We start from the raw sequence: 19590 nt of genomic DNA on the forward strand, positions 1-19590 counted from the left end.
TTAAAAAAGGAAAATATGAGATTATTAGCCTGAGAAGAATATGGAAGTTTCTAAATGGGAGGGATCTGACCTGTTTCTCTGTTGTATATTTAAAGTTTTCCACCTAGATCTTTAAAGGTTTTGTGGTTCTCCTTCTGTGGATTACTTATGGTGGTCACCATAATAAAGATGGTCTCCATCTGTTGTGTGGGCTCACTTTGTAATAGGGAAAAAAAACGCATAGGGAATTACAGTTCCTTCTTGAAATTTCACCACAGGAATCAGTGTAGCGTGGGATGCAGTGGCTCATGCCTGCAATTCCAGCTACTTGGGAGGCAGAGATTGGGAAGATTGGGGTTCAAGGCCAGCCTGGGCAAAAAGTCCACATGATCACATCTCAACCAATAGCTGGGTGTGGCAGTACGCACCTGTCATCCCAGCTACTTGGGAGGCTGAGATCCAAAGGATCACAATCCAGGACAGCCTGGGCATAAATGGGAGACCCTATTTGAAAAATAACTAAAGCAAAAAGGACTGGAGGTGTGGCTTAAGTGGTAGAGCACCTGCCTAGCAAGTGTGAGACTTGAGTGCAAACCCCAGTGCTGCACCCCTCAAAAAAAGAATCAGTATGGAAATGCAAAAGAAAGAAAGAGGGAAAAAAAGTGAGGCCCACTAGCAAGGCTATAAAATTCCTGAACTAGCAAGAACTGGAGGGTTAATCCTGTCCCAGGAAACTTGTTTGCCTGTTGTAGAAAGTTCTCATTGACTCATTTTACTGAGTTATTTTTAGAATTGTTCACTCAGGTAGTTACTATTCAAAACTTCAGGGCTAAACTTTTTTTTCCTGAATTTTCACATGAGATTTTACTCTTAGGGTTAAGCTTTAAAATCAAAGTGGATCTGATACATAATAAGGGCTTGTTTTTACCAAGTTTAAGGGTAATATATAATCCCTAGGAGTGAGAGGTGCCTAAAACCTTTTAAGGGTACCATTTCCTAATTTCACAAACAGTCCAGTGTTTACCTCTTTTTCCAAAGAATGGCTTTAGAAGAAAGTCCTAGTCTTATTTTTTTTTACTAATTAATTACTCCATTAATATTCTTGTATCATTTGAGTCACGGCATAAATCTGTATATGCAGAGTAAAGAGTTGCATGTGTAAGAGCTGGATTTTAATATGGCCATTTTTGAGTCAGAAAATAAGCCAGTGTACACCTTTGTCCAGCTTTGCATTTGCAATAACCAGTATGTTACATACGCGTTAAAAAGGCACCAGGGACCACATGTGTAGTGCATGCCTGTAATCTCAGTAAAGAGACAGGAGGATCTTGAGTTCAGGAGGCAGAAATGGGAGGATCTTGAGTTCGAGGTTAACCTGGGCCATACATGAGTTAGAGTCCATCCTGGGCTACATAGTGAGACCCTGTCTAAAAAATAAACAAAATCTCTTTGAAAAGGTACTGGGCTTGTAATGTTCTTGTTCTCACTGCTTTTGCTGTGCATATCATGTTCTGGTTAGTGATTCTTTCTATCTGGCAGGTTATTATAGACCTTATAAGGTTAGTGGTGAATAATCTCCTGACAGACTTTTCTGCAGGAGTCAGGCTGAAAGCCAATCTTCAGCTCACACATTTGCTCTTTTCACTTGGCTTCTCATTTTTTCTGCCTTTGTTTGCTGCCTCTCTATGCCAGTCTCCTGAGTCTGAGGCACAGAGCAATCTGGCTTGATGTGCTTGGTTAATTGGTGTGTCATCTAGTCCTGTGAGGCCCCTCTTCAGCATGATCACTGTTTTATTGAAGTGGTTTGAATGATGTGTTAAATGATGAAAGCAAGAACCATGGCTTAGAAAAATGTCTCAAGATAGGTGAACATATTCAGCGAGCCACACAAGGTCATTGTCATCAAAGTAACACTATCTTGTAAAGATTTTCTGGGATTCTATTATGATATGAAGAGTTTTTTGTGGATATTTTTAAACTTTTTTTTTTCTTACTGTGTTGCTGGGGATTGAACCCAGGGGTCCCCTCTCCCCCATGCTAGGCAAATACTCTACCACTCAGCTACACCCCCAACACTTTCTTAGGTTTTAGAATTACCTTTACTAAGTTGAAAACAAATTCATGGAATACTGTGTTCTCTATATGGAATGTCATTTTTTCATCTCTCTGAGATACAGTTTAAATACCCACCTTTGTGGTGCCCATTCTGGTCTCTAGCAGAAAGTGCTATCTTCTTCTGACCTTCATCCATATCTGCCTTGTGGCATGTGCATTTTCTATTTTGTAGAATTTATACAGGATTCAAATCTTTTCTCTTGATCTCCTACATTATTCAACACAATCCTGCACCCTCGTGGATACTCAAGAAATCTTTTCAGTGCAGTGCTTCTTCATTTTTGTAATGGTTTTAAAGCAGTTTCTGGTAATAAAGATCAGAGTTTAAAGTTTGACAGCGTCTTTAAAATAAGTTCCTATAAATGTTTGTTGAATAGATCACAGTGTTTTGTATGTGAAGAAGAGGTTTCTTTTTACCAAAGTATCAGACCCACACTTAAGTTACACCTCAGCTACCTAAGCTATAGAGCCTTGGCTACATCATTTAATCTCTCTGTGCATCAGTTTCCTCATTGTTAGATGGAAGCACTACTGCAGAGCTTTTAGACATAGGTCACAATGAGAAAATAGGCCATTATCGCCACTCTTTAAAAGGAATTAACTTTTGAAATGTTTACCTTTGGGTCAAAAAGACTACTAATTTGCTTAAAGATGAGTTAAATGCAAGCTTTAGCTGTGCTCTTCCCTCATACTCCACTAAAAATAACCATAAAAGGCATGATACCATAAAGACAAAACAAAAGGGAAAATAGACAATCACCACCAGATTTTACATGTGAAAAGGCAGATGAATAAGAATAAAAAACTTAGCATTGCTGGCTCTGGTGACCCATGCCTATAATCGTAGTTACTTGGTTGGAGACTAGTCTGGGCAAATAGTTTGTGAGATTCCATCTCAAAAAAAAATTAATTACCTGAGCAAAATGGACTGGAGGTATGGCTCAAGTGTAGAGCACTGCAAGCATGAGAAGCCCTTAGTTCAACCCTGGTTCCCTCCCCCCCCAAAAAAAACCAAAAACCAAACAACACAGAAGCAAACAGCAGAGGTGAGAATATTGAGTCCTAAGACAGCAATAAAGAAAGCAAGAATTAGCCAAGCTTACTGTAGAACTGGGACCTGGTGGTACCAGATATCTGGCGGTAGGAATGTAGGTCGGGCTGAGAGAGAATTATTTCAGTCTGTTTGAAAAGCAGTAAAGCCATTTGATCCCTGTGTCCTCTCTCTAATTCAGAACAGGTGAACAGGTGTTCCTTCCCAGACCTAACATGAGACTCAGTGGAGGTTTTCTTTCCTCCTCCCCTCCCCTCCCCTCCTTTCCCCTCTCTTCCCCTCCTCTCCCCTCTCCTCCCCTCCCCTCCCCTCATGATATATGGCACCACAGAGATCTGGGCCCTGTTACTAAGAATAGATTCTGAATGTTGACCATTCCCACACTGTACTAGGACACTGATGCTCAAGACTGTCTTTCAGGCTGGAGACAACAGAAACTCTCTCTATGGAAATCTGACCTGGAAGTCTAATTGGTCCAGTGGTTAGGAGCTTCCCAGCTTGATAGCCAGCTATATCATGTTCCCAGCAGGCCTTCAGTCTCTGTGCTCTACCTATGAGCAAACAAAGAGGAGGAAATCATAAAGTATTTTGACTTTAATATTATAAAATAGGAAAAATATTTAATGTTTTTTGATGTTGCCTTCCTCTTGTGTGTGTGTATGTGATACTGGGGTTTGAATTCAGGGCCTTGTGCTTGCATGGAGCCTTCTTAGTTAGGATTTCAGGGTGAGTCACAACATGCAGCTCCTCTTCGTATTTCTACCAAAAAACAAAAACCAGAACAAAACAACTTAACCCTTTTTTCTGAATGACATGGCAATATTTTTGCCCAGAGAGAGTGAGCTTTTTGGGGAGAGTAGGAAATAAAAATGTTTTGCTAGGAGACTTTAACACAAAAAGTATTAGGTAGATATAACTTTCTTGTCTTGTGAGATTGTAAAAGCTATTAACACATCTCATTTTTTTCAGCCATTTCTTTTTTACTTTAATTCTTTTTCCCTGCATTTTTATTAGAATATAGTCATTGTACAGGGAGGATTCATTGTGACAAATCTGAATAGCCTTATGTTGTACATTGGATTTTTTGTCTTTCTTTTACTGGAATTTGAACTTAGAGCTACACCTTGAGCCACTCCCACCAGCCCTTTTTTTGTGATTTTTTTGTTTTGTTTTGAGATAGGGTCTTGTGAAATATTTGCCCAGGCTTGCAATCCTCCTGATCTCTGCCTCCTGAATAGCTAGGATTGGAGGCGTGAATCACCAGCACCTGGCTATATTGTACATTGGTTGGATCACCCACACACATTCCACTTAAAGCAATTGCAAGAGGTTTCATGGTTCTATTTCATATATGTATATGAAGCCCATCAACCATATTCCCTCACCTTCATCTCCTCCATTCACCCTACCTCCTCCTACTAGTACCCCTCCATACTGTACCTATTTTACATTCCTGTCTTTTGTTTCTAATTCCATTGTCAATGTTCAAAGGGGTTTCTCAACATATCCCTGCTGTGAGTACACTTATACATATTATTTAATAGATGCCAGATATATCAAGAAAATGTACGATCTTCTGCGTGTTTAAGCAAACACGTAAACCATGAAAAGTATTGCAAAAATAGCAAGGATCACCTATCTCAGTACTCTTGACAGAAACTTCTGGAGAAGTTTGATAGAGAGTTTATCACTTTCTGAAATCATTTTTAGAGAGTCAGTGGCAGTCATCTTAGTCCTTGAACTATTAAAGAGCTCATAGTTTGGGTTCAACAGAGTTGGGTTCACATTTGGCACCAGCACAATAGTTGGAATAATTTTGCTGCTACAAGTGTCAATGTCTTGGTCCATTTTGTGCTCCTATACAGAATGCCACAGTCTGAGTAAGTTACAAACAATAGAACTTTATTCAGGTCTTGGGTTTTGGAGTCTAGAAAGTCCTGGTTCAAGGAGTCACATCTGGTGAGAACTTTTGTACTGCTTTATATCATGGCATAAGGCAAGTGAGCATGTAAGACAGAAGAGGAAGTCAGACTGAACTCACTTTTTCAAGAAATCCACGCTAGTGATAACTAACCTGCTTCTGCAATAATGACATTAATCCATTCATGAAGGCAGAGTTCTCATGACATAATCACCTCTTAAAGCTCCCACCTCTTACAGTGGCAGTTAAGTTTCAACATCAGTTTTGGAGGGGACATTCAAACCTTAGCAGTAGTCTTCCCATCTGTACAATGAGATAACATTAGAATTCATTCATTCCCCCAAATGTTTATTGAATACCTTGTAAGTGCTTGGGACACAATGGTAAATATGTCCTATTGAGTCTAAAATGTAATGAGGGAGGTAAACAATGAGAGTAAGCACATTTCTTGAAAGTGGGATAAGAATATTTTTAATATTCTAGGTTGTTTTGCAAACACTGTTGTTTAACATTAACAACACCATAAGTTACTTTATAAAGTAAGCTTCTCAGCGGGGCATGCCTGTGATCTCAGCATTCAGGTGACTGAGGAAGGAAGAATGAGAGTTTATGGCCAGTCTGAGTATATATTGAGACCCTATTTCAAAAGAAAAAGACTTTCTCTTTGAAATAGCATTCTGTATGATCATGTGCTTACCAAGTAACAAGACTTATAGAGCATTATCTAGACTTGGTTCCTCCCTCTAAATATGTAGAAGATCCCATTCTACCCACTACCCAAAGAAAGAAAAAGAAATACCCTTAGACAGTTGTCTCTAGTAAGTCTCCAGCTGTGGCTTTGTTTCCTATTCTAGCCCCTTAGTGATTTTGAACCTTGTCTGAGGGGTGATTGATGGATAGCAATGAGTGCCCTATGAGCAGCTATTGTTAGCCATTTCTAGACCACAAAACTTGGAATTGAGTGTTTCACTCAGATACTAATGTTTTCTCCTCTTCATTTTAAAAAGTGTTTTCAAGAATGTGAGCAGAAGTTAAATCTTTATAGTATGTCCAATCTGCTGCTCCAGCTAGTAAAACATTTTACCTTGTGATCAGAAGTTTCTGCTGAAAACCATCTTAAGAATCTCAAGGGTCCAGACACAAAGGAAATTTCAGACAAAGATTATACAGAAAAGTGGGGAGCATGTGGTTCTAGAATTCTTGTCAAGGGTCCTCCTTCACTTCCATTTAAGAATGTACAGGAAAAGAACGTGTAACAGTTTCTTTCACCCATTCTGCTCCCACTCCCCTTTCTGTAGTTCTGTCTTGGTTTTTTTTTTTTTTTACATTGACTTTTTTTTCTAAAATTTTGTATTAGCTTACTTCAAAAAGGAACTGTTAACATGACCTTTGGCAGATGATGGATCGACTAGTTCAGTTCTTTGCACGGTTTGTGAAGGGATCCAGCTGACTCAGATTAACATGCCTAAATGTGCATTTTCCAAGGTCGTCAGTGATTGTAGTGATTGTGAAAATGGAAGACAAAGTGAAGCCTTTCCCACTGAATGCCCCATCATTCAGCTTGCCTTGTGCTCAGAGCTATCGGGAACAACCTTAAGATTGACAGAATAAGGTGGAGCAGGTGTTAGGGGACCCAGCTGAGCACTTTATTATTTTGATGAATTTCAGACGGATTTTAAAGCTTTTCCCAATACTTGTCCATATCGTGTATGTACATAAACAAATATACCAAATTTGGAATTTAAAAAAATTGTGTCAACAGAATATTAATATGAAGAATAAAGAAATAAGAGAAGACAGTGCTGGCATTTGACAGCCTAACTTCAGATGTTTGAAGGATTATTAGTGGAGAAAAAGCAAGCTGTTGCTTACAACCATCAGGATGAACCTTCTGAAGCTGAAAACAAAAATAATTAAAAGGTCCTATAGCATTCTATTCAATTTAAAGAATTTTCTAATGGGTAAATCACTATATTCTTTCTATATAGCAGTGAACTCATCTCCCTTTAGAAGTAAAGATATGCCATCCCTGTGGACATTTAAATAGGGAGGGACTAAATGACCACTTGTCTCAGTTTTGCTTTTGTTTTTTAAGAAATTCCTTATTGGGACTGGTGGAGTGGCTCGAGTGGTAGAGCACTTGCCTAGCAAGCATGAGGCCCTGAGTTCAAACCCTAGTACCACCAAAAAAAAATGAAAAAAAAGAAAGAAATTCCTTGTAGAGGATACAGGTATGAGGTTAGAAAAGATATAGTCATTTAGTTGCTCAGCAAGTATTTGTTGAGTGCCTACTATGTGGCAGGCCCTGTGATTGTCACTGGTGACCCTGCTGTGAACCAAGCTGATTCCCTGCTTTCATGGAGCCCACACCTTGAAGAATGCTTGACAATTGTAACTTACTAGAATCCAGAGAATAATATGCTAGGACTGAGTGGTGTGAGGTTACTTTTTGAGTTGAGATCTAAAAGATAAGAAGGAACCTACCCTAAGATTCCATGAGAGTGATAATTTGGGAAATTGCTGTTGCTAACTTTGGGATAGCCAGTAATAAAATTCACTACTAGAATTTTATCAATACTCAAACCTAGCAACTTAGAGCTGACTTTTAAATACTTTTGAAGATCCCATGGACCATATTACATACTTTGGTTTTCAACTGGGTAGTAATAGCTTCAGCATTTTCTACAGCATTTGTTTGGGAAATTCTTGACTAAGGAAAGACTGTACAACTTGATAAATCACTCTCCTTACCACTGAGGAAACGACTCCAGAGAAGTGGGGCATGTGCCCACAGGTACTGGTTGCACCTCACCCTGTTAGCAGAGGACTGGAATTGAGACCTGATGGGAAGTCTGGACCTGGTGGTAGCAAGCAGCCAGTGTTCTGACCCAGGGATTGAAAAGATTTGCTTCTTCAGTTATACTACAGAAAGGAAGTATATTGAGTAGTTTGAGAAAAGCAGACAAATAGTCAATGAAAAATAAGCAGGAAATTAGATAAAGGAAGAGGCAGGTTTGTTGTGGCTCACTAGTCAGTCAAGACTGCTTTTCACAGGATTATATCTTACACTATCCTGATAGCTAGTTCAGTTTTATGTGTTTTGAAATGTGCCTATTGTCTTTCAGAAACAAGTTTATTTTTTCAAAGGAAACACAAAAATTAACCTAAGTTAATTAACTTATAGTTTACTACTGTAGGAATTGGACAGGTGAGAATTCCATAAACCAGTAAACATTTCTCTAGTGGTGCCCTATGTTTTTAGTAAAAGTACAAACTCTGCTTTTAGGAGCTCTTTGAAGAAGGCTTTCTAGAAGTAGTATCTATACTAACTTCTGGTGATCGGGATGAGTTTGGAAGACTGGAACAGAAGCACATACCAAGGCCAGGAGTGTGAGAATATCACCCAATTATGACTCTCTTGATTTTGAAACGTCTAGAAATAAAGTATAGATTAGGTTGAGCTCAATAGACCTCAGAATTGATGTTTTCTCAAATAGCCACAGCTGCATGACTCCAGAGAGCAAGTTAGAGACAGAAGCCCACAGAGCTAGTCCTCTAAGAGCCTTGTCATGATTTAAACTGCCTGCTGTCAGAGGACTCAGGTCAGCATTACACAAGCATCTTAAAAGGGTGTCATTACTTATTATGAGGATTAAAATGGTTAATGAATTAAGCACATGGGATGAGTGTGGTGGCAGTTTAATCTTTTCCCTTTTTACAATCCTTTAGTCTTTAATAAGAAATAAACCATTTGAATTAATCACAATGCTTAAATATGTGAAAGTAGTAGCTACTAATCATTCTAAACAGTGATCTGTTAAGAGGGCCTTTTCAGTTAAGACTGTCAAAGCCTGATGCTGAAGAGTTTATGTACCATGTTCAATGAGGCATTATACCATAGAATCAACCAAGCTATGTGCCACCAGGCTTATCAAACTCAAGGAGATATCACCATCAGGATTTGTCATAACCAACTAATGTTTATAGTCACCCTACTGGAGAAAACTACTACTGGTGCTGTGAAGAATGTAAAAGCTCAGGATTTAGAATTTACCTGTAGACAAGATAAAATTTACCAGGCATTAGAGACATAGGCAGATGAAGAATGCTAGTTGCTATTACCAGGTAGGTTATAATACAGTCCCCAGGGAAAGGTATAAGCAGGGAGTGATATGAATTTGTCCACAAAATTGTGGCTAGAGTCTTTTGACACTGAATCCCAAAAGAAGAGAAAGAACAAGAGAAGTAATGTGAACCAGGTCCTAAAAGGATAGATTTCCATCTTCTCATCTGTTGTACCAGCTCAGATTGCAGATAGGAAAACTACCCTCAGTCTTGCACTTTGAGCTGTTCAGACATTTGAAGAACACGGATTTTTTTTCTTTTAGAAAGTAAATGGTTGCTTTCATCCATCATAACTGCACTTTATCTATCTTTAATTCATAGTCTTTGACTGAATCTCTGCTAATGCACAGAATGCCATCAAAATAGACCTTTGTAGTTATTTTTAAGTGACTTTTAGATGCTTTAATTAGCATTGCTCTCAGTAGAGCTACTGATGAAAATCAACATTGAACAATTAAGAGTGTCTGCAAAGCCACAGAAGTGGGTCTTTTTAAATGAGGGATTTTCCCCTTTTCTTTGTAATTTAACAATTAGCTGCCTCTTATTTACTTTGACCTGGTTGAAATTATGTGTTGCCTTAAAACACAGTAATCAGCCAAAAAGCTCAACCAGAGTTTTTGGTCTAATGTAGTGTACACACACACACACACCCCAATATATATGCACTCTTGTTTTAAGGAAAATAATGGAAGCAAAATAGTATTATGGGAAAGGAACAGAAGAAGGGTTAAGACCAAGCAATGTTTATAAATATTCAAAACAGTAGCATTTACCCTGAAATCTGCTTTTTATCATCCTTACCTAGCCATCAAAATGAAGAAAGACAGTGTCCAGCTAGAGCAGTAGTTTGGTAGCAGGAGAATTACAAGTAAAGGTACTAGTGCCTGAGGGGTGGGTCATGAATTAATAATTGCTATGTGTGGATGAGCCCGTCAGAAGAGCTGAAAATGAGGAAGTTGCCTTGCAGAGTGCTATCAATCACTCAGTGACCATAACTTCGAGTAATTAGTGTATTTTATGGGCCTTTGCTTCAGTGGCTCGAAAGCGCATATGCTCCAGTCACAGCTAAACTTTGCTGGAGTAATATTCTAGGATGATTTATCCTCCTGCTGCACTGGGATATAACCCTATATTAGGTGAAGATTGTGAACTAAGCTGCAATAAAGTGTAAGTTTAGGTACAGTTTGCCCAGGTCGAGACCTCAATGTATCATGCTTTTCAGCATTCGTGGATAGGCTACAGCAAGCAATCATTCTTAATAGTGAAACAAAGCAATTAAAAGATCAGTATTAGAATTTTATACTTGTGAATTACTGTTACCCTGTCCCTATTTGAGTGTCCACTGGAATAAGCCCATTTCTAATTTTTTGTAAAAAACGAAACAAAAAAAAACCCTACTGTATTAGAAACATTTATTTGTAATGCTGTTTTATCCTCATTATTATTAGTAATCTGGGAGAGAATACAGGATCTTCATTCAGAAGAGATTGATTTATTTCTACTATGTTTGGGCTCCTTAGGTCAAATTCTTTTGTATCATGAACTCTGGTGAAGATGAGTCATTCCTTTTGAAATATTGGCACTTGTTAAAGAGCATTCCCAATGGGAACCTCACACTTAGACTCTTTCTACACAAAGCAAAAAAAACATTATTCACAAGCTCTCAGGAGTGCTTGGCACTTTTCATTCAGGCATAATGAGTTATTTGCTGTGGTTCACCCACTGCACTGGAAGTCTCTAGGGCCTTTGCAGACAGGGTTCTTTGCCATTGCCAAAACATCTGCAGAGCCCAGCATTCTAGTAATTTAACAAGCTTTGCCACCAACTTACATTGTGACCTTGGGCAAATTAATTAAGCTTCTGGTGCCTCCATTGGGCCATAATTCTGTTTGTGTTAAAGAAATCCTTGGAGTTCATAGGAAAGTGTTATGTGAAAATAAGTATAAATTAAATAAGGAAAAGGTATGCATGGTTCCACTGAATTGTCTTAAAGTGAAATATTTCTATACCGCTTTTAATGATAGTGTCCTCGAATTTCGTTAAATAGATACCAGTGAAAAGCTAATTTTATCAAGCATAGATGGAAAGGTGTACACAATTTGATGCCTTCATTACATTTATTATCCCATCTTTAATTTGCAATGTATTTTAATATCATGTAAGTTAAACAATAATAGTAAAACAAACTAATTGTCTTTAATTAAAGTGAATTAGATTTTGATTTTAATATATTTGATGTAGTGGGAACTGATAATGTAGAAGGTCCCAAAGGTTATTAGGGATATTTCTGTTGGGCCTGATGGTGTTAGTAATAACCCTCTTCCTCATAGTTCTAGACATGAGCAAATATGTCACTTCATCAGTCTCTGTTACTCGCACTTATGCCCCTCCACAGGGGTTGCAGATTCCACAAGTTATCAGTTAATGGCGTTATACATTAAAAATTGAAGCTTTCCTCACTCCAAGGCCTGTCAAGGCTTTGTTCCTAAGCCCTAGACATTTTGGAGTGCAGCTGCAAACTATAGGCTGAAGATTAAATTAATTTGTAACTCTTTCTCTCTTCTCTCTCTCTCTCTCTCTCTCTCTCTATTCCTCCCTCCCTCCCTCCCTCTCTCCCTCCCTCTGTTTGTCCTGCATTACTAAATCCTCCACATTTAATTGAAACCCTACTTCAAGACGCTTTGTGTTTTCCTGTTCTTTGTTGTCAGTTTAACCTTCAAAGCACTTTAACACTGGTAAATTGCTGTTATATCCTTCGGATTGTTTTTAAACCTTGCAGTAAGAGGACAGTGAAATTGATACATGAGAAGAAAAGTAAAATCTTATGGTAGATTGTAAGGTATTTAATATTTATTATGGTTCTTTACCAGCATAGTTTCACATGATTTAAACTCTTTCTCTAGGACTGTGTAAATTGGTCTTGGGATGAAATCTCACCTAGGGAATTTTATGTAATCCAGTGGTTAAGTCTGGTTTTTTTTAAAGTTTCCCTGTGTCTGAAGGTTCTAAAGTGGTTGTTGTATTTCTATGAAATGAAGGTTTAACCGCAGTGCACAATCTAAATGCAAAATCTTAGATGGAAATTTAATTGTGTAAAATGTGCACAAGGTAATTAAGAACAAATTTTAGAACATTTCAGACCATAAAATCCTCCTTCAGCTAGATCACTGACTATATTGAAATGCTTATTTTTAATTTGCAGTTATACTGAGAAACATAGAATGTCTAAATTAAGAACAAAAAAATTTAGTGTTCTTCATTATAACTATAAATTTAAAACAACTCCCATTTCATTGTTGATGGTCTTAAGTAGGTGACTTGATTACCAAAAAAATGTTTTGCACTACTTTCTGGCTACAATGTATGTTTTCTATTTATCATTTATAGTCCCAAGATAATTTTATTATAAAAAGCCATTTTTGTACTGTGTAAATAAATATCTTCTATCCTAACTTTTTGTTAAAACACAAAGTTTTCTATCATGCAGTTGTTACATATTTTATAATTGTTAGGATATCACATATAATACACACAGGCCCAAATATATTTATCAATTAAATTATGAAATCCAACGAGTGCTGCTAACTTAAGAGCATTCATAGATTATGGTTGGACAAATCAAAGATCAATTAGATGACACTAATTGCATTCTTAGTTTTGTAGTAGAATGTTAGTGGTTTACTGTTATTTAAATGTATCTTCATCTGGTACCATCCTTCTTCTGTCTTTTACATAATAAATGTCCTACAAGTATTCAACAGTTTTCTGAATCTTAAGTATTTGGAATTTTTATTTAACATTAAATAGAATCCTCTCCCTCCCTCCTAGTTACACCCCTCCTAAAAAATAAATAAAGCTTTTTCAAATCTCTTTTGCAATGTGAGCCACTCCCCTCCTGGGAATGAAGAGGATGTAGGAGTTGTTTGATGAATTGCTGGCCACATTTTTCAATATACTTAAAAAAAAAAACAAACTGGATTTAAGCTGCCTATATTTAAATGTTTCTTTTGTAAAGATGATAAAGAGTGCAGAGAGTTCTATTGGCTTAGCCCTAATCTGTTTGCTTTGTTGCAATTCTTTTTCTTTTTTTTCCTTTCCTTTAACTGTTAACCTATTTATAAATCTAAATCTACATACAAAGGTCACTGGTTGGCTGAACTTAAACCATTTTACTCAGTAAATTTAATTAAGAAAATACAGTGCAACTCATAAGCAAATGAGTTTTTTCCTAGTTTTAAACTAAACCACCCTCTTGAGTGCTGATTGCCTTGCCCGACCCCTGGTGATATAGAAACAGGCAAAATTAAAAAGGACATTAAAGCTTCATTAAATCTGAAACACATTTAGTACAGTGACATATCTGCAGGCCATTTCAGAGAAGATTACATACTCTCTTTTGTAAGTTTCCTAATTTATAATACCTTGACAATAAAAACTGGGGAAACGCAAGCAGATTAATAGACCAGTAGGAGTAAAAGATACAGAATGGCCCCAGGTCCATCTGTCTCTGATATATTCACTCAGCGCATATGTGCTCCCTCTCCCTGATAAGGGTTCTGTGTTTATTTTCACTTTTGGCAGCATCATGAAGAACTTGTTCTTCATGCAGCCATATCTGCTAAGAGCCCTTTTTCCTTTCTACTTCCTCCTAATAGGGCTTGATAAAAAGGGTTCTAGGGTCTGACTATATATTTCCTTCCATTTTGCCATAAGGCAGATATTGTGGACCATAAACACTGGGGCTGCATTAGGCCTGCAAGGATAAGGACATACATGAAAAGCAGATTCATCTGCTGGGAACTTCAAATGACTGCCTGTGTTCACTAGGGTAGAATAGGAATCCTTGGCCTGTTGCTGCTGCAGTGGTACCTACTGGTCAAGGTCAAGGACCCATTCATTGTCCTCTAAGTTCAGAAAGGTGGTACCTGCAAGATGTCTTACTTCTAAGCAGTCCTTCCAGGAGCCTAATTGACATGTAGGACTAGGTTCCCCTGGGTATCAGAAAAATATGCAGAAAACAAAGCCAGATCCAAGAATAGTGCATTCCCCAGTTCGAGAACTGCTTCCTGTTTCCATGTAAATGGAGACAGAGAGGCTCTCAACAACCAACCTGCTCTGAGTTTTCTCTATCTTCTCTTACATGGCAGTATCTTGCAGATCAGTGAATGATAACAGCCATCTTTACCAATTGTAGCAGAGGGGCCAAGTAGATGATTGCATATTCCCCAGTATGCTGGAGACTGACTTCCCCGTTATGAACCATTATGACTTGAGAATTAGGGGTTTTGTGTCAACATGAACTCATACTTCACATTATCCACTCTTGTTTTTTAAGCTTTCCATTTATCATTTCTTAATTCTTTAAACTACAAAAACCAATGGCCAGTGTTGGAACCTGTCAGGTAGTTCAGATCATGGCAGTGTGTGTGGCTTTGGCAAGTTTCTTCTGCCTATAAACCACATGGATAGAATTCTTCCATGATCCCTAATGATATGTTCAACATGAACCCAAGCTAATGGTACAATGCCTGTGTCTGTACTTGAGATAGAGTGTTCTAAATGTATTCTAGCATTTACTAAACTCTTACTGTTTTTAGGTGAAACACCTTTCTCTTGCTGTTTCTCTAACTTCAAATGGAAGTTTATGCAAAATTCATAATGTACAAATCAGTGTGGTAAGAAGTGACAGCTTTTGGGGATCTGTTGGGTCAGTAGAGATGGTACACCCATCATGTTAGACCACAGTGACTCCTCTTGAATCACTGTAGACACTCTCATTGGCCAGAAGCACACAGTAATTTTAAAATCTAGGGCAAAGCTACAGCCCAAATTGGGTGGGAGTGGAGGGGGGTGGGTGGTGCAGTGGGAGAGCTGAGCCCCTCCCTTCCTAATTAATAACAGTACAGAGACAACAAACTTAATCACATGAAACTCTGAAAGGAATTTAGGTGAACATTCACACTTTTCTTTCCTGTACCCCATCTTACATTTTTGTTATTTATACTTGAAGGGATTAGTGATACCCATCAAGTGAAATAATGATAGTGTAATTTTATATGTTAAAAGTCCTTATATATGTATCAGTGTATGTATTGTGTATGAGATATGAGCACAAGGTAACAACACTATATAGTCCAATACACACACACACACACACCCCTGAATGAGTGTTGGCTCTTTCAAAGCAGTCACCTTATGAAGTCATCTGGCTTATTCCTGTCACATTACTGTTGCTCAGACTGGTTTTAGAGTTGAAAATGTCAGCACCTTCATATCCATCCTTTGTAGGTAGCTTTAAGTTTTGGTAATATACATAGCTCACTTACACATATTCCACAGAAAATTTACATGATCAACAAGCTGAGGGGTATAATTTTAAATCCAAGGTGCAATTCCTATAAAATGAAGTAAGTATTCTGTTACACGAAATGATTTTAAACACAGTTCCAAAAGAGGAGTTCAAAAATGTTTGAGCAACATCAATGTCTTTGGAATAAGGTGCAACTTCTCAAGATTTATAAAGATAGCATAATATGCCAGAAAGAACACTGAGGGAGGGGTGGGGGAAAAAAAAAGGAAAAAACCCACTTGTGATTAAGTCACAAGTCTTGGGTCACCCCTAGCTTTCCATTGACTAACTGGGTAGGAGCTCCTTCAGTGGGACTCTGGGATTCTCATCTCTGAAGTAGACTGATGTTCTCTCAGATCCGTTCTGGCTTTAAAATTCCCTGATGCTGTGATTCTGTTTTGAAAGTAGTTACAGATACATATTTAAGGTTTCAGTACTGAGCATGGGCCACATTAGGAAATTTTTTGCCATTATTTTCTTTAAATAGGTTATATATATTTGTTAAATCTGATCTTAATATATCAAGCTGTATATTCTTAACTGAATCAGTTTATTTTTACATATGAGGATCCAAAGAGTTATATTAAGTGACTAGCTCAGAAAAACAAAACAGTTTTACAAGTCAAGCTAAAACTGAACCTCAAAGAATTCACTTTCCCAATTTCAGACTTAGATCTACAGTTCCAACTTCACAGCTTACAATGACCATCTCCTTAAGAGCAGTAGCATTTTTCTTCTAATGATGGATAGGAAATGGATGAAAAAATTTAACAAGTGACTGTAAATAATGGCATACTTTTTAATTTCATAATATGGCCATTCATCACTTCCTACAACCCTCCCTTTATATTTGTAACTAAAAACTCTACAGAGCTGTAGACTAGGCACAATTAGATGCTCCCATCTTACAAGAGGAAAAATCAACAGTTTTACATTTCTGTCTAGAAGAAACTGTCACACACATGTAAATGTGAATAATGCCCACAGAGCTGAGAATATTCCTAAGAGAAAACACAGACTAATGTTTAGTTATTAAAATTAGAATATTTTATCAGGGATGCAGCATTGTCTATTGAAAATGTCCATTCTAAATACAGCTTCTAATGTAATTACAGTAATAATTTAGTTCATGCATTGGAGGTTATAAGCTTTTTTATGTTTACTAGGTGCAATTCTGAAATTTAGCACTTGTGTGTCTTAAGGAGACCTGCCCTGCATGCAAATCCATAACTAGACAAATATTATTTCCTTTCTCAGCTTGCTCTTGGGAGGTTTCCATATCCTCAGGTAAGATTGTTCATTACTACCGTTTGCCACTGTGACATTCACTCCTATGTATGAAGGTGCAGGGAGCAATTGTGAACGATTAAGGCATATACAAATAAGTCTGTCCTGTTAAATTGAAAAGTGATATCTTAAAGGAATCATTAGAAGTCTCTACTGATTTTTGACTTTTTAAACTCCAGACTTCTTTCCTCTTTGTTAAAGGTTGAAGGTGATTATCGTGTTCCTCCTTTGTGTGACTTTCAAGATGTGTTTCCTTATCCCGGCCCAGTACCATGTGTTCATATTGAGGCTGGAGGAGGGGCCCAGCCTTTTCTTCATACCCTTTTTGGACTCAATTAAAATTGCTAGAATTACAGGATTAAGATGAAGGGTGAAAATATCTAATCTAGTTCATTATATTTGCTAGGTAAATAGGCTCCTAGTTTTATATGAGTGTGATTTTGAACATATTGTTTTTAGATTTTGCTTCTTCTATCCACATTTCTAAGAAAACAGTGGTCCATTATACTAGCATTGTGAACTCTAATCTTTATATTTTCTTTAAGATTTTTATTATAGAAGGGTGCTAGCACTTAAAATATAAAGCTGTTTTGTGGTTTGAAAACGATTGCCCAGTGTGTGTGGGAGAAATAAGTGAAATGTCTGGAGGGATAAAAAATGAATGGTTTGACTGTTTTACTCTGGTTGGAGCTCACTGTTTTTTTTTTCTGGCATATTGGTCTGTACAGGCCATGGTGCCTGGAGGCATGTCTGATTTAAAGGTGGTGTTGGTCTCTGCTCTTTAAGCATCTATTAACTTGCTATTATTATGCAAATAAGTGTTGTATTACACATACTAATTTATGCATGGTTAGATTATGCAGATGCATCACAAACATGGTTATTGAATAATAGGAGGGGACTCGTTCTCTCTACCATTTTTGTAATCAGTTTTAAGCATATTCTCCTGGTACCTAAGTAGATACTTAAAGAGTGTCACTGAAATGTCTCTTTTGTATCTTTTTTCATTCTCAGTTAAAGTCATCAGATAAGGGGAAGAGAAACTGTCCAAGTTATTAGGTTCTGGAGTGTTAGTCTCACTTTTCAAATTTGTGTCTTTGTTTAAACATAATTGTTTCCTTAAAGAAAAAATTTGAAATGTAACCACTTGGCATGAACACTAACTAGCTTTTAGGGAGATTTTTGTATATACAGCTTTGCTGCTTAGCTCTAGGTAGCACATCAAATTAAAATCACATTTTCAGGGTTTAAAGCTCATTAGAATATTTATCTTGGAAGGCCTTTTATTCTGGCAGTAATTTTTAAACAATTCACTGTTTGGCCAATTTATGTAATCCTGTAAAATTTTGAAAATGAACAGAAGAGACCCTATACAATGTATCTCTGAGACAAGTCTTAGTAGAAAACATGTAAGTCATCTAACAGAAGTTCCAAAGATTGAAAATGAAGCAGTATTCTTGAAATTTCTCATATCTATAGTAATTAATCAGTGAAATTTGGGGAGTAATGAGTCACAGGTGACAAATGGAGTGCTTGAAGGCCGTGGTCAGGTGTAGAACGAAGCTGTCTATCTTTTCAGGGCTGCTTCCTGAACGTCTTAAGTATGCTGTTCTTAATCAGTCAAGTGGCAGGTGGAAAATTCTAATGTGCTGAGCTCCCTAGTTAGCAGTAACCTTTATGCCAGAGTTACAATAGCACCAAACTGGCACTTCACTTTCAAATAGTAGAAGCAGCTTTGATGCCATCAGACCTGTTTCTCAGCAATTTTAGTACTAGTTTGGGTGCCTCATTTCTAAAGTCAATAATGACTTTTGCTGAAATTTGCATTTATTTTACAGGGTTGATCTATTGATGGATGGTTGGGTAGATTATGTATTTATCTATTTATTTATTGGCATACTGAGGTTTGAACTCAGGTCCTCATGCTTGCTAGCTAGGTGCTCTACCACTTGAACCATGCACCCAGTCTTTTTTGTTTTAGTTATTTCTCTGGTAGGGTCTTTGATTTTTGTTCAGGACTGGCCCCAGGACCTCGATCCTCCTACATAGGCCTCCCACTTGGCTGGGACCACAGGCTCTTGCCAACATGCCCAGCTTATTAATTGAGAAAGGGTATTGATAACTTTTTGCCCCAGCTGGCCTTAAACCACATTTCTTCTGATCTCTGCCTCCCACATAACTGGGATTATGTTATACCAGACGTGTACCACCACATTCAACTGGGAAGATACTTTATAAATGCCTTTCCTAACTCTCCCTTCTGCTCTCAAATAAAGCACATGAAGAAAAATGCATGTTTTTTATAATATCTCAGAGACTGGATTATAAAATCACACCTTCTTTGATACACACTGTCCCATTTAAACTCCTAAGCACTCCGAGAGAGTTTCCACTTGTAAATTTGGCAAACAAAATTTCTGATTGCTTACAGTTGAACTGTGGCTGATGCAGTTTCGCTGAATCCCAAGTGGTGTAGGCAGGGGGGAGTGAGTCAGACTCCAAGATTGAAGGGGATCTCAGACACCTTCACATCGAATGTCTCCACAATACCTCTGAAAAGCAAACATTCATAGTTTCAATACCTCTGGTGACAGGAAGCTCACTGCTTTACTAAGCAAGTCATAGGATCAAAGCAGTGTTCAGTTCACCAAATCGAGAATTACTTCACCTTATTGTCGTCCAGTAGTCTGGCCCTGGAACACACTTAAAGAAAAAAAAAGCCTTTTATATATTGTTAAGATCATGTAGTTTTGATCCCTTTCT

General features: G+C 37.6%; 1 protein-coding gene and 1 long non-coding RNA gene across 11 annotated transcripts in view; one reads left to right on the forward strand and one right to left on the reverse strand.

Annotated features, from left to right (window-relative positions):
• Window positions 1-19590, forward strand: part of Map2k5 (mitogen-activated protein kinase kinase 5) — a 252617-nt gene that overhangs the window by 149349 nt on the left and 83678 nt on the right. For 8 of the 10 annotated variants that reach the window (XR_012445525.1, XM_074066289.1, XM_074066285.1 and 5 more), the window contains one exon: window positions 16798-16827. The exons of the other annotated variants lie outside the window; for them this stretch is intronic. Coding sequence is in view for 7 of the 8 variants with exons in the window: in XM_074066289.1 (XP_073922390.1) it covers window positions 16798-16827 (30 nt within the window). In the remaining variant the exon portion in view is untranslated. The remainder of the gene's footprint in view (window positions 1-16797; window positions 16828-19590) is intronic. 10 annotated transcript variants of the gene reach the window in all.
• On the reverse strand, window positions 1306-19380 carry LOC141420856 (uncharacterized). Its single transcript, XR_012445533.1, has 3 exons — window positions 19257-19380; window positions 3604-3696; window positions 1306-2398 (listed from the first exon to the last, which is right to left on the reverse strand). It is a non-coding gene; the product is annotated as an uncharacterized lncRNA (long non-coding RNA).

Source organism: Castor canadensis, chromosome 2 (assembly GCF_047511655.1).
Source record: "Castor canadensis chromosome 2, mCasCan1.hap1v2, whole genome shotgun sequence".
Taxonomy (NCBI): Eukaryota; Metazoa; Chordata; class Mammalia; order Rodentia; family Castoridae; genus Castor; species Castor canadensis.